The following is a 15,153-nucleotide window of genomic DNA, read 5'->3' on the forward strand; positions in this document are numbered from 1 at the left end:
GCGAACACCAAGCACTTCCAGAATGCCAGCATGATTCTAAGAGTGTAATGTGTAGCCTGCCATTGACCCTCCTGTGGCTGCAGAGTAGGTAAGGTGCGGAGAAGTTACATGACTTGTTCAAGATGATCTACAACGTGGGCTAATGTCTGAGCCTCTCATAGACCTCTCCGGGTCAGAGGTGTGTCACTGAGAAGGGAGCAAACCTCGCAGCTGCTCAGTCACACCCCAGCCCTAACAGCTATGCACAGAGCAAGTGTCAGCCTTAGCCTGGCATCCCATAGAAGCTTGTCCTCCCTCCAGGCTCGTGTGAAGTCAGCAGAGTAGGGTACCAGTCTTGAGTTGGAAGGCAAAGGTATAGCGGGTGTGTGTTTGGTTTCCCAATCAAAACCTCTGCCTTCAGGCTTGAGGGTGTGCTGACAGGGCCCTGCTTTGAGGAACCTGGCTGGCTGCTGATCTTGGCCAAGGGAAAGGCAGAAAGCCAAGTGTGCGGAAGCCTCCCATAGAAACCCTGTACCAGTCCCTCAGAGGCAGGTTTTCTTACCTCTCGGTAGTAGCCTTTCAAGACTTAGCAGCAGTGCATTTATAGTTTAGTGTCAGAGAGACACAGAGCCATCCTAGATCTAGATGTTCCTTTTGTTCAGTGTGCTGTTACCAGGCAATGCCTACCACCTAGCAGCCTGAACTAGGGACGAGACCTCACAAGGTCCTTTGTCTTCAGGAATAAGTTACATTCCGACAGAGGCAAGACCCACAAAGGAACGTGCACACGTTTAAAACATATGAGTTTGTAAAATGATGGCTAATGAGTTTGGGTCACCATGGAGACATGATGGGATGTGGCAGAGGGTTGTATAGGTGTGCTGGCTAGATTTATGTCGACTTGACACAAACTGTAGTCATCTGGAAGGAGGGAACTGAATCTTAATTGAGGCCAGCCTGTAGAGCATTTTCTTAATTAGTGATTGATGGGACAGGGCCCAGCCCATTGTGTATGGTACCATCCCTGTGCTGGTGATTCTGGACTTTATAAGAAAGCAAGCTGAGCAAGCCATGTGGAACAAGCCAGTAAGCAGCATCCCTCCATGGCCTCTGCATCAGCTGCTGTCCTGCTTGAGTTCTTGCCCTGACTTCCTGTGATAAACAGCAATGTGGAAGTGTGAGCCAAATAACCCTTTTCTTCCCAACTTGCTTTTTGTTTGTGGTGTTTCGTCATAGCAATGGAAACCCTAACTAAGATAGCAGGGTACTCATAAGGCTTCTTAGCGGAGGTTGGAAAAGACGCTTTGGTATGAGCTGTGATTGCTGACCCAGGAGACATGCCACCAGCACCCCTGTCTCTGCCTCAAGGCCTTTGCCCAACAGTTGTCTAATCCCCCTGTTTCTTCTTCACAGGTTTGACATCTACAGGAAGGTGCCCAAGGACCTCACGCAGCCGACATATACTGGTGCCATTAGTGAGTAACTGCCCTTCTCACCATTAACCCAGCCCTCTACCTAGTCTTCAAAGAGCCACACTTCTACTCTCTGTAAACCCTGGAGGCAAGAAGGAAAAGACAGAAGGGAGGGGAGATGTACCTAGCATCCCACAGGCCCTTCACCTCTTGAGTGTGCCAGAAACATGAGTCGCCTGATTAGAGTTGGGTTCCTTCCTCCTAAAATCTAAATAGAGGCCAGTGGGATGGTTCAGCATTGGCTGTGTAAGCCTAGTGGCCTGAGTTAGAGCCTCAGAACTCATGGGGGACATGCGCGCGTGTGCACGTGCGCACGCACACACACACAGAGTCTCTCTCACACACTTATCACCATCAAGCAAGAGCAGTAAACTAAATACAAAAAATTTTTAAAGTAGCCAGGTAGTGGTGGCCTATGACTTAAATCTCTTTAATTGGGAGGCAGAGGCAGGCGGATCTCTGAGTTCCAGGACAGCCAGGGCTACACAGAGAAACCCTGTCTAAGAAATGAAATTAAAAAAAAAAAACAACCCCAACAACAACAACCAAACAAAACAGAAGTTCAAGCAAGCAGATCAGAGGTGTGGGAAAGATGCTTGCTTTTACCTTCCTGCCTTTGAAACTATTTGAATTATTAATAATTATAGCCACTAGAAGAAATCACAAACTCACTCTGACTTAGTTCAGTCACAGGAAACAGAGCATCTCAGAAAAGTGGCCATATGCAACACCAGGCAGGGAAGGTATAGTCTGAGCCTAGTGGCACGTCAGCTGGACAAGAGGACCCAATGACTCAAACCGGAACACACAATGAACAATGACTCTGGTGATCTGGAGCCAAAGAATTAGAGGAGAGGCCTTGAGTCTGTCTTAAATGAACCAGGGGGAGGAGACAGACTCACTCAAGCATTCTGGTAACCCTGTGAATACCCCTCCCTCTCTCTCCTTAAGTGTGGGGCAGTTGAAGCAACTAGAGTTGTAAGATGGCGGCTCTCCTGTGGGGACGCCTGCAGATGGCAGCTCAGCCGTGGGAGGGAGGTTGGCATCGCCGCCATTGGTCGAGTGGATGTATGAACACCTGATGTGGCATACACCTGTGGCTGAGAGATCTTCTCCACTAAGCTACACCCCTGGCGAACGTGACAGAGCAGCACAGTCCCAGTCTGTGGCTTCTGCCAGATACCTGAGCAGCGTACTGCCAGAGGAGCAAGGCCGAGGGAAGCCGAGGGACGAGGGAAGGGTGGGCTCGGGAGTGAACGCAGGGTCGGCTCCAGGATCTGTTCCTGCAGCCTTTCTGGGATGCTGGTGAACCCTGTGGCGGAGTTAGGAGCATGGCAGCAGTGTGGGTTCCTTCACATTGACAAAGGGTGACCAAGTGCCGTGGTTTGGTCAGATGTAAACAGGGCGCCCAGGAGAAGCTGTGTGGGCACTGTCCTGGCTTTGCATCCGTTGCTGTTCCCCAATGCTGAAACCATTCTACGCCCCAAATAATGCTCTGAACAAACCAAAGTCACCAGCAAGTGAGTGGAAAGGCTTTGGCTTCACGCCTCAGATGCTCGGAGGAGGGAGGTGACTCACCCAAAATGTCACTGCTTACAGGAGGGGCAGTCAGGTCTTGGATGCCCCCTGGATGCTTGGTATAGGACAGAGAGCCTCACAGCTGCCCCAGCCTTGCTGTGTGAGTGGAGGCCAGGCGGTCAGCCTCAAGTCTACTCTCGGGTACACTGGTGGCCTTTGGAGATCCCTACAACTCCAGATACCTCCAGCCTCACTCCAGCCCGGTTTCTTAAAGCAGCAGGTACCCGCTCCAGTTGTGAGGAAAAGATGGCTCTTCCTGGGTGTTTGCAGGTCTTCTTGTCAGGAAGAGCTGGTTTCATCCTAGTGTGTGTCCTTGGGCAAGACCCCGCCCCTGAAAAAGACTTGCTTAGACTATGAGGAACTCGGCTCCTGCCACCACATAACAGCTCAGCCTCCTTGCAGATTTCTCCAGGCTTCCGTTACCCAACCTGTTGAACGATCAGGGCTGTTTGTTCTTAGGTCTCTCTTAAAAACCCAGGGTGTACCTGGACACTGTCCTGCCTGGGGACCAGCTATGCTACATCCCACCCACCCCCCACGTCTCTGTCCCTGGACACACCTTTCCCTGCCTTCTTGCCAGTTATCTCCTGTGGCACCCCCTAGCTGGCTCCTGGCACCGAGAGTGGCCAGCCTGACTCTAGCCTACTGTCACACAGATGTCCTTGTGTCTTTGCCTGTTCTGCGGCTGTTACTATGAGGCAGGTCTCCCGGGCTTAGGAGCACTGAGTCGGGGGGTGGGGAGGAGGGATGTACATTTTTAACTGTTTAGAAAATTCTGACTGGCAGCCCTCAGGAACGTGGTTTGATGAGCTCTTCCTTACACGCAGGGAAGGTCTGAGGCCTGGGAAGCCAGCCCTTAGCTACCATTTAATACACAAATATTTATTAAGCCGGACCTCGGGCCAGGCCCTGTGCCAAGTGCTGGGACAGGGCTGATGAATGGGCTTTGGTCTTTGTCCTTGAGGCTCTGCAGCCGAGCCAGGCAGGCCAACTCAGGCATGCGCCACTACATTACGCTGTGGGATGGCTGCTATTAATAGCTGAAGGAGACATCGAAATTCTGGGGCTCAAACGTCAGCCTGTGGATTCCGCTTCCTGCCCTACATGGCTCTTTCAACCTCAGAGGGACTCCTTGACTTTCCCTTGGGGTCTAAGGGTCTCACGCTTGGCCCCTTCAACTTGGCAGTACCTGGTTTCCTCTACCAAGCCTCTTCTGGGGTTACATTCCGGCTGCCCGGGGCCTGAGTCAGTTTCAGGAGTCTGGAGTCAGAGAGCCTCCAAGCCTTGCCCAGACATGGATTGAAAGCCTTCATCCAGCCTTTGAGATCCGAAGGCCTTGGTTGGAACACTTCCTGCTTCCGTGGCTTTCTACTCATTCAGTTGTTCAAGAAATATGATTTTTCTGTGCCTTCTCTGAGCCAGCACTGTTAGGCCCTGAGGCCACAGTGGTGCCAAGACCTCACCTCTGCTCCCTGAATCTGAGACAGGCGTGGGTGTACTTACCATAAGTGTGGACAGGGCCATTGGACCCCACTGAGTTATCCTGTCTACCTGCTGAGTTGGTTACCCAAGCTGTGTGCCAGGCCTTGGAGAAGCACACAGATCTCTGAGAAAGGCCTCCCCAGTCTCTTTCCCCCACCACAGTGTGGGTAGTTAGGACTTTGGGGTGTATCTGCAGGCATGGAGAAGGAAGAGCAGCTAGAAGATTGTCATTTATCCTAAAGTCAGCAATAACAACCTTCAGAAAACTTCCTGTGCTGTTCACTTCCTGCCTCATCCACTGGGGTTGGTGTGGACAGAATGGAGCTGAAATGTGGGTCCTGGGTGGCGCTGGACAGAACGGCACAAGATCCGGCTGCAGAACGCTTTGCCTGCTGGCAGACTCTTCCCCCACTGTAGGCAGGAGAGCAGGTGCCAGGAGCTAGATTGGTCGCTGAGCCACTCAGGGGGCTTTTTCTCACAGCTGGAAAGGATATTTGAGCTTCATCTCCACGAACAGGACAAAGCAAGGCCACCGTCTAGGCCCAAACTGTTAACAGGTTGCTGAGTGCTTGAAGTATGGCTGAAAGGGGGTGTCTGTCAAGCTGGTATTAATTTAGAGCAAAGAGGGGCTCAAAGTAGGTATATTTGCATATACATATCTGAATGAATATACATAGCTTTTTGTTCAGTTTTGGCTTTGAGTGAGAGTCTTAGGTAGCCTGGAACTTACTGTGTAGTCCAAGCTAGTTTTAAAATTTGGCCAGTCCTTCCCACCTCTGCTCTTACAGATGTGAGTCACTAGGCCTGACCAATAAATACGTGTGTGTGTGTGTGTGTGTGTGTGTGTGTGTGTGTGTGTGTACTATAGTATTTATGCTATATTATGTAATTATTAGTACATGATGTTTAATATTTACATGTGCTTATATGCCCAGTTGAAACCTTTTCTGTTTATGACATGCATACATTCCATATTTTTCCCCAAAGTAAGGCCTTTAATGCCATCTCTGTACAGCCTGGTCCAGGTGGACAGGGATTATAAGTATTCCAGCCCCATCTCTGTGTGGCCACAGACTCATCAGGCCGTGTGGGGGTGTCCCATCTTACCCTTGCAGCCCAGGTCCTCAGGAGCCTTTCTAGGTGCCTTGACCATAGAGGATGGGGATCCCAGTCCCTCGCTGTTTGGCCTGCGTGTCTACACCAGAGCCACCAACAGGCTGCCACCATATTGTCATGGTGGGGTAGTTTGTTAATGCATATATATATTATGAGAGAGAGAGAGAGAGAGAGAGAGAGAGAGAGAGAGAGAGAGAGAGAGAGAGAGAGAAGGTGCTCAAAAATGATCATCCTCCCCTCCCTGAAGACAGAGAGGAAAGTAGATAGGTGGCAGACAGACAGACAGACAGACATAGGTGGAGATGCTCTTCTACTGTTACCCACAGCCTTGTGTCACAGTGATGCTGCTGTTAGTTCCAAAAAAGGCAGAGAGAGAAATGGAAGTCCATCCCAGACTGTCCTGGCTGTCCCCGTGATGACTGCATGTTGACCAGGAGAAATGGCCCACTGCCACTGGCCAGCCTCAGGACAGAACTGTGCATGTCACTAACCTGGGAAGGGTCCAAACTGCCATATGGCTTCTGGTGCGGGAGTCTGTTCTCACCCTGTCATAAAGCTGACAACTCCCAAGGTGGACACCGGCTAGAGACAGAGGGCCAGTCCTGTGGCAGGCTGTGCCTCAGTCTTTGCTTCACTGATGTGGGACATCTGGATTTTCACATGGCATCTCCCAGATGTTCAGTGTGGATTTGGGATTCTAGCGTACATAGCACTCAAGCCAGACAAAGCACCTGGTCTACCAGCACACAGCCCTCCTCCAGGACGACCTCTGCATCAGAGCGATCTTGAGGAGTCGAGCAGGGCCCGTTACCTGTGTGAGGAGGCCAACCTGATCACAGAATCAAGCCAGTGGAGGCTTTCTGGGAATCACGCTGAAACCATGAGTGAGAAGGGAGGGTAACACTGAGACAGTGAATAAGGGGCTTTGATGGTCTCTGCAAAGGCTCCCTTACCCTGTGTGTGTGCTGGGGTCTCTAAGCAGCTTTCCTCCAGGGTAGCAGGAAGGGCAGTGGGGCCTGGCCTCCTGTGTGGAACATCCTGTACCCCTAACGCTGTCTGTGTTTCCCACAGTCTCCATCTGCTGCTGCCTCTTCATCCTCTTCCTCTTCCTGTCGGAGCTCACTGGATTCATCACCACAGAAGTGTAAGTCATTTTTCTCTGGGGCAACTGGCTCTCTGGGGTCCAGATGAGAAGAGGGGGCAGTTTGGAAAGGGATGGAAGCCTCAACAACTGGCTTGCTTCTACTTCCAAGCATGTGACATCATGAAAGGGCTTTGAGCTTGGAGTAAAACTGAGCCTCACTTTGTGAAAGCCCTTCTCGGACAGAACAGAGTCGCACACGCATCGCCACTGGCCCCAAGTTTGGCTGGTGAGTTTTCCACGAGTCCTTTGATGTTGTAACTGAAAGGTGCTCAGAGGGCAAGGTGGCCCTCCTGGAAGCCCCTCTCGTTTCTCAGGCCTATGTTCAGGAGTCAGTGTGTGTTTCCCGGCAGCTGACACCGCAGTCCTCCATCCCTGATTCCAGAATTAGTTGTCACCCACAGCCTGGTAACCCTCCTGCCTTGGGCCCTGACCTCATGCTTCAAAGCCTCTTTGAAGCTGTGTTTACAGTTTGTGGAATTGTCCTGGGGCGGGGCCCTGGCACCCCCTTCTCCTGCCCGCCTTGGAATTTTCTCTTTCTACTCATGGAATGTCTTGGTTTCCTTTGCTTCCTTCTCAGCCAAGAAACAATAGGAAGCTAAAACCAGACGTCATAACTGCAGCTGATCTTACTCCCTTTGTCACCAAACAGCCCCCATTTTATGGGGGCAACTGAGGCTATGACAGATTTGCCCACAGTGACCAAGTGAGGTAGCTCCAGAGTTCTGAGAAGCTGGGTCCACTTCCTCTTAGCCCACCTGCCACTGTCCCCTGTCACTTTGACACCGATTTTAACCCGGGGAGCTTCATGGGCCTGTGGAGAGAGCACCACATAAGACATTAAAAGACCCAGAATCAGGATACTACAATGCTGTGTGACCCTCGGCAAGTTACGGAACCTCCCCAAGTCAAAGGAGGGAGAGCAGGCCAGACTCAAACGTCACACTTCCAGCTCTGGAAAAGCTTTGTCTGCTTTCCATGGTAACAGACCATGTAGGGATGACCAGAAGTCCCCCCACAGTCCCCAACAGGCGACTGTGACCATGGGGAGCATCTTCTTTGTGTCTCCCAGGGATTACTCTGTCATAAACTAGAGGTGGGATGGGGGGTGTGAGGGGAGATGAGACACCCTGGAACACAGACAGCGTGCCAGGCAGACATTTGCAGGCTGGTGTGTTCTGAGTAGGTGGCAGCAACGTGCACCTGTGACAGCTGTAAGGTGCAGGTGTGCAGGCAGGTGGCTCTCAGACACAGCAGCAGGTGCTCAGGCCCCGGGGGAGGCAGGGATGGCTTGTGAGGGTCTGAAGAACCAAAAGGCTGGCATGGCTATAGCAAAGCGGGCAAGCAGGAGCTCAGAGGCCAGGCCAGGTGGAAACACGGCTCTGTAATCACTTAGTCAGCAGTGTTTGGGCTCTGGCTGTGTGCTCCTAAAGCTCTTCTCTCAGTGCAGTGCATCTGTGTCTGCTGGCTGTGGATACAAGCAGACCACACGACAGTTATCCCCCCACTGTCCTGGAATCACAGTTGGATGTCACCATGCATAGTCCTCCTGTCTTCTGTAAACTTCATGCTCCTTGAACATCTAATACAAGTCATTGCAAAACCCCAGGGGAGTAGGGGAAAGTGCTTTGAGGAAACAGTGGTGCTCAGTGGAGCAAGATAGTGAGGGCAGGGAGGAGGACACACAACGGACCCGGTACTTTCTGAAGACTGAACAGGATGGCCTGAGTAAAGAGTACTTAGCCCCGGGCCTGTGGCCTTCGTCACCTGTCAGATCCTGTCTCTTGGTGTCTCTGTGTTTCCCCCATAACACTTGAGGAAGCCTTAACACAGTCCAGTGAAGACGTGCCTTCGACACTGAGGCATGGCCACATACAAGTGACTTTTGATGTCAGAGCGTGGGCCTACGAAGGCTGTATAGCAGGCTGGTCCGCTCAAGCAAGCCCAGACAGTGGACTTTGCCCACTGTTTACCTAGGGCAGGGCTGTCAGTGTCAGAGAACCGTGTGTTCCCCAAGGCACCCCTCCCTGCTCAGGGACTTCCTCTTCCTACCTCTTGGATGCTGTGGTCCCAGGAGGAAGGAAGAGGGCTGAGGAAACGCAAACCTGGCCTGCTGGCTACTCGTTGCTGTTGGTGAGAGCCTAATGTCCCTCCCTTCTTGTGCTTCCTCACTGTGGTACTGACCTGTCAGGGGTCCAGGCAGGCCCAAGACTTAACACCGCAGGCTAGAAATGAATGGCTGCTTTGCCCCATTGGGCCCCTTTCTTTATAGAGTCAGCCCTGCCCAGGAAGCATATAGGTTGGTGAAAAACTGAAGGGTCCACTTGAAAAACTTGAGGAGGCCACTGATCCTGTCTGGCTTTGTGACCACAGAGGGTCAGGGGGTCCCTCTTGCCATGAGGCTGCCCATAATTCAAGGAAACGAGACCATGACACAGCCCTGGCCTGTGGCTGCCAGTGATGGGAGGTTCTCATTCTGGCCCTGCAGAATTAGAGGGAGGTGGGTTTGTTTGTGTGCTTGACTTCCAACCTGAGCTTTGGTCAGGCTGGTGTCAATGGGGAAAGAAGGTGTCCCATGGGATATTCAGAAGTACCCACCTCTCAGTCAGTGACTGTGGGATGGCCCAGCCCCTGCAGGCTCTGGTAGTTACTCACCCGGTAGGGATTTACAACAATAAAACAAGAGTTCCTCAGACACTCCACTCTGTTTTATCCTTACGGTGCTTTCTAGGTATTGTAAGTGTCCACACACTAGTCTCATATGCCCAGGTTAGCATCTTCAATGATTACCTTAAAATTTGTCACTAAACCTCTTGAAGTTTCTGGGAGAAACTGGGGTACCAAGAAGCTAAAAATGTAGGTTTGTAAAAGGGGGAAAGGGAAGCAGAGTCTAAGCACTGGACCTGTGGACACCTACAGCGTGGGCACCCTAATCTGTTATCTCTCCTGACTGTACGGGGCATGTTTTAAAGCCTCAAGTACGTGAAAGCCACAGCTTTTTGGTCAAAATTATTGATGGTTAGAGATAGAAGCATCAGTGGGCAAAACATATTCTTATGCAAACCTAATGACCTGAGTTGGGTCACTGGAACCTACTCCACTCCACAGACTTATCCCCTGACCTCTATGTGTGTGTGCTCCCACACACCATACACATATATAATAATGATAATACATTGAAATTAAACTTCAAACCTATTGACTGGGAGACTCAAGAATTAGGTCGCAAACTGGAAGAGGCTACTTCAGAAAGTAGGAGCTTGAAGGTTACCTTGAGTTGGCTCCTAGATCTGCATGCCTATCTCTTGGGATTAAATGTGTGTACCACCATGCCTGGACCTAAACTTAGCTTGGTAGGATCTTGCCTCAAATCCTACTCCCTTAACTTGTTTTCTCCTAGAACATAGGATTTAGCTCCATTTCACTTCCTGGTGCCCCATTAATACTTGAGCCATATATTTTATATTTTTCTTTCTCAGTTTTGCTATGCTTGTTCAAAGCATATTTCATGACACTTAACAGAAGAACAAAGTCTATAATAGGAATTTCTGTGACTTCCCTTGTATGCAATTAATCTGAGTCTCTTCACCTTAGCCTCAAGCAGACTCTTCAGACAAGGACAAAAAGCAGCCACATTCTTCACCAAAATACCACATCAACAGTCTCTAGGTCACATATTGAAATTCTCCACTGAACCCTCTTGGGCTAGGTCTGTATAATTCCAATCATTCTCAGTAAAAAAAAAAAGTCTTTCATATCCCTACTAGGATAGCCTATTAAGCCCCATTTAAAGCATTCTAACACTTTGTCAAAATCCCGAACTCCACAGTCTTCCAAACAAACGCATGGTGAGGCCTATCACAGCCATACCCCACTCCTGGTACCAACTTCTGTCTCAGGGTTTTCCTGCTGTGAACAGACACCATGACCAAGGCAAGTCTTATAAAAGACAACTTTTAATTGGGGCTGACTTACAGGGTCAGAGATTCAGTCTATTATAAAGGCAGGAGTATGGCAACACCCACAGTGACATACCTGCTCCAACAAGGACACCTCCAAATAGTGCCACTCCCTGGGCTAAGATATTCAGACCATGACATTGAGTCTCAGTTGAAGCTGACAGGACTAAGCTGTCACACCATGGAACATCCTCACCCTTAGCAATGGGAGGATTGAAGACTTCTGGGCACAGAGGGACAGGTTGGTTATTCAGCTCACCTCTGAAAGGTGGATCTGGGGAAGGGTGAACATGAGCCGCAGGCCCTGGTAAGGAGTCGGGTGATTGCTGGGGGAGGAGGGGCGGCCAGGCAGCTGGCTATGGGGGGCATTCATCCAGTAGGCAGTAGTGTATTTTCCCTACAGAAGTCAGGGTTCTTGAGGCTTACTGGTCAACCTGCCCATCTCCCCTTCCACTCCCACCCACCAGTCACCACAGCCTCCCTGCCACATGGAAGTTTCCATTTGACCAGATTGTTGAGCATGGAGGCCAGCAACCTTGGGCAGGAATCTGAACTATTCAAGTGCTCTTCGAAAAGCAAATAAAATTGTTTTCCATAGATGTCATCAGACTCACGCCTCAGCCTAGACTCTCAAGGCCTCTGGCTACATTCCACCTACATCCCCCCACCAGTACCTCCCAAGCCTTTCATCCTCTCTCCCTACAAGGCCAGTTCTCACCCACCTCCTCCCTGTGTATGGCTGGTGCCCCCCACCTGGAACGTGACCCCCCACTCCTCCATCAGCAGACACTCTTCCACTTTCTAGGACTTCTGAGAACCTGGCACCCACACTCCCCTGTGCACCTTCCCCCCAAGTTTGAGTTCATTTCACAGAATGCTCAGAAGGCCTCATTCTGGTTGGGGGTTGTGACACTGTTGCTTCCTCGGGTGTGACAGAGGAAGTGATAGAGGGAGGTTTTTAGAACAGAAAGCCATTGGACCTAGGGACCTCTATATCCCATAGGCCCTGAGGCCCTGGAATGGTACATCTGAAGGTGATCAGAAAAGACAGTGACACTTGCATCACAAGTCTCCCTAGGGGGTGCCCTGCTTTCCAGTGATCTCTGTCCTCTGCAGACAGTGTTGACACAGTAACAAAGGCAAGACACCGAGTCCCTGGAGGCATCCTCCTCTTACTCCCCTAGGCTGTGTGATCTCAGCCGGTTATTTGTACTGCTCCATGGACACAGTGATCTGCCCAGCACTGTTCAGCTCTGTGACAGGAGATGCCACATGCAAGAGCCCAGCACCTTCCAGCTTTTAGTGGGGCAGAACACACCGGGCAGTGCTGTGCTATGCCGGTCACATGCACTGTGCACTCGACCGTCACCACGGTGGCTGGCCATGGATTAGTGTCCCCATTGCTTCATCTCATTAAATGTTGGCGTTGATGATAAGAGTCGTGGCTAGAGGCTGAGCTTTCAGTCTGTAGTGAGACTATGCTCAAGACTCCTGGTTCTCATTGGCCTCCTTGGCCACCTCCTCGTTGGTGTATGCAGAGTCATTGGGGGTTGCTGGGACCATAGAGAGTGTGGCATTCTCATGTCACCGGCATACCTCCTCCACCTACCTCAGGTCCCCCAGATGACTTATGCTACCCCATAGTACATGCCGTGCACATAGTTGCGACACCATATTGTATAAGGAACAAGGTAAGAGGTCTGTGCGTGTCTGATACAGACTCAGTGTCTGTTTCTGAGAAGTTTTGTTTGTTTTGTTTGAACTTCAAGTGGTTGAACCCGGGGATAGAAATCCTATAGAAATGGACTATCACGTGTTCTGGGAAAGCCCCTTTCTATTTCTGGGGAAACTGAGTCTGTAGAGAACAAAGCCCACTGTCCAAGCTCAGTCTACCAGGAGGCACTGCAAACCTTGGCCTCTTGGCATTGTGTTTTCTCTGCCAAGCAGAGCCTATGGTCAGTCCTGGAGAGAAAATGAGACATGTGCTTACACACATACACTACACATACATGCATCACACACACACACACACACACACACACACACACCCCACATCACACATTCATCACACAAACCATACATACACACCGTATGTACACACACACCACACAGACACCACATACACATACCATGCACACATATGCACGCACACACAGCCTGGCCTGGGCAGCCTGCAGCTTTAGCCTCTCAGTGGCCCAGAGAGGTGTTAAGAACTCGTTTCCTTTCTCCTTTCTTTTTCCTTCACCGGTTGCTTCTCAGTGAGGTGTGTATGACTTACAGCCGATGCACAAGTCCAGAACTCAGTAGTCAGTGAATCTCACCTTCATAGCCATTGTCTCATCTGAGCCGTGATACGTGAGCCGACTTCTGCCATCTAGAAGGTTCTTTAGCACCTCCCCCCTCCTCCTGCCATTCTTTAGACTTCTATTGTCCTGGATTAATCTGCTTCTTGTGAACTCCACCCAGGACTTCTCCAGTTACCCTGATGAGGAAGCTGGGGCTCAGAGAAGTGAAGCGCCCTGTCCCAGGTACCCCAGCTTCTAAAGACAAAGGCAGGAGGGGAGCCCACAGGCCTTCTTACCTCCTGAGCTGGCTGTGGGATGTCAGGCCAGCGAGAGTCCCTAAGCTGTAGCATACCCACAAGAATGTTTCTTTCCTTTGAGGTGAGCTGATTTTTGGAAGGCTGCTGGCCTTTTATAACCGGCTCAGGCCCAGCCAGTGGACCCAGTCAGCCTTGGCAGCTCTGCATGGGCGGCTGAGGCTGTACCTGGGGGGGGGGGGGGGGCAGGAAACTAGCTGGCCTGGAACATTTGCCTTGGACACGGAAGGCAGCCTTGCTGACCTCATCAGCAGGCCGTGCAGACAATTGAACCATATATATCTTACAGCCAGGGGGAACAGCCAGTTCTGCCCTTACATAACCACTGGCCCAGGTTGCCACAGGCTGTGCATTTAGCCTCCCCTCAGGCACCTCAGCCCCTTTGTACTGTGTGGCCCTTCAGCCCTGGCATCTGACCACTCCAGTTCTTCTGGCTGGGAGACAGGGATCCATGCCTGGGAGAAGCCTCCCCAGGGGCGGTGAGCTCACCTGAGCCACACCTGGGATTTGCCTTACTGTGCTGAGGTCATCTCCCAGGATTGCCAGGGATGACTTCATCCCATAATCCCCAAGCAGTGCGCGGAGGTCTAGGTTTACCAGGTGGGAAAGGTGAGCGCTCGCTCATGGAAGAGTCTCTGGGAAGGGAAGCCCTTTCCCTTGGCCACTGCCCAGTTAATCTCACAGCAGTTTCCTCACTAGACTGACAATCCTTTGGCATTAAGGCTGTGGTAGAAATAGGTGCTGAGTGTCAGGAGGGCAAAATCTGGCTGGGCAGAAACGGGTCCTCCTGACTGGATCTCCCACGGCCTGTTCGATTGTTATCTGCTGGTTCTGTACAATACCAACCAGAATCTTGAGCAACTGCCTGTCCTTCCCCCACACCTCATGCCCTGCCCTTCACCCTAGATAATGAGAAGAGGAGGAACTTGGGTGGCCTTGGAAAACGTGGAGCTTGAGGTTCTGACCCAGTTGTCCTCTGCTGCGCATTCTTGGGGTAGAACACTCGTCCTCTGAACCTTCATTCCTACGCTAGAATAGGAACGGAGACTTGGCACAGGAGCACATAGGTTGACACAGTTGATTTATTTGGCTTCCTGGATTGGGGGCATCCCTCTCCCCTTTGCCCATCTTAATGGGCTCAGTGGCCGGCAGCCCAAAGAGCAAAGAACCCCTGTGGCTCATGTCCCCAGGTATATATTTGTGGTTTCCACAGAGAAACATGTTCCTGGGCCATAGTTCTCATAAGCACTGGCTGTATCACATCAGATGGGGCCTCAGTCAAAACAAAATTCACTTGCTGGGCTCGATCTGTTCCTTCCCAACGAGAGTCATCCACAGGGCTCCCAAGAGTCCCAGGACAACCTGTGTGCAGGACCCAAGGTTCTAACTGGTCTGGGTTATTTTGTTGTTCTATAGATTTTTAAAAGAAAAGTTTTTTAACGTGTGTGTGTGTGTGTGTGTGTGTGTGTGTGCGCGCGTGTGTGCGCGCGTGCACGCATGCGCACACATGTGCACAGGAACTTGTAGAGGCCAGAAGAGGGCATTGGTTCTCCTAGAGCTGAGGTTGTAGACATTGTGAGCTGCCTAATTTGGGTTCTGGGAACCAAACATGGGTCCCTGCAAGAGCAGTAACTGTTCTTAACCATTGAGCAATCTCTTCAACCCCATATTGTTTCATTTTTAATTGACAAAATGGAGCACAAGGCGATGGTTTTGATGAACTCATCTAGTTAGTATGTCCTTTACCTTAAACGAACGTTGATGCTCTCTGTGAGAGACGTTTAGAGTCTCTTAGCTAATTTGAAGTACGCAGTGTGCCGTGACTGC

The 15,153-nt window shown here is 51.0% G+C and overlaps 1 protein-coding gene across 1 annotated transcript in view; it reads left to right on the forward strand.

Annotated features, from left to right (window-relative positions):
* Positions 1-15,153, forward strand: part of ERGIC1 (endoplasmic reticulum-golgi intermediate compartment 1) — a 92,835-nt gene that overhangs the window by 46,135 nt on the left and 31,547 nt on the right. The window contains exons 2-3 of the mRNA XM_080942189.1: positions 1,393-1,454; positions 6,699-6,771. Coding sequence (XP_080798315.1) covers positions 1,393-1,454; positions 6,699-6,771 — 135 coding nt within the window. The remainder of the gene's footprint in view (positions 1-1,392; positions 1,455-6,698; positions 6,772-15,153) is intronic.

This window comes from Micromys minutus (assembly GCF_963924665.1).
Source record: "Micromys minutus genome assembly, chromosome: 31".
Taxonomy (NCBI): domain Eukaryota; kingdom Metazoa; phylum Chordata; class Mammalia; order Rodentia; family Muridae; genus Micromys; species Micromys minutus.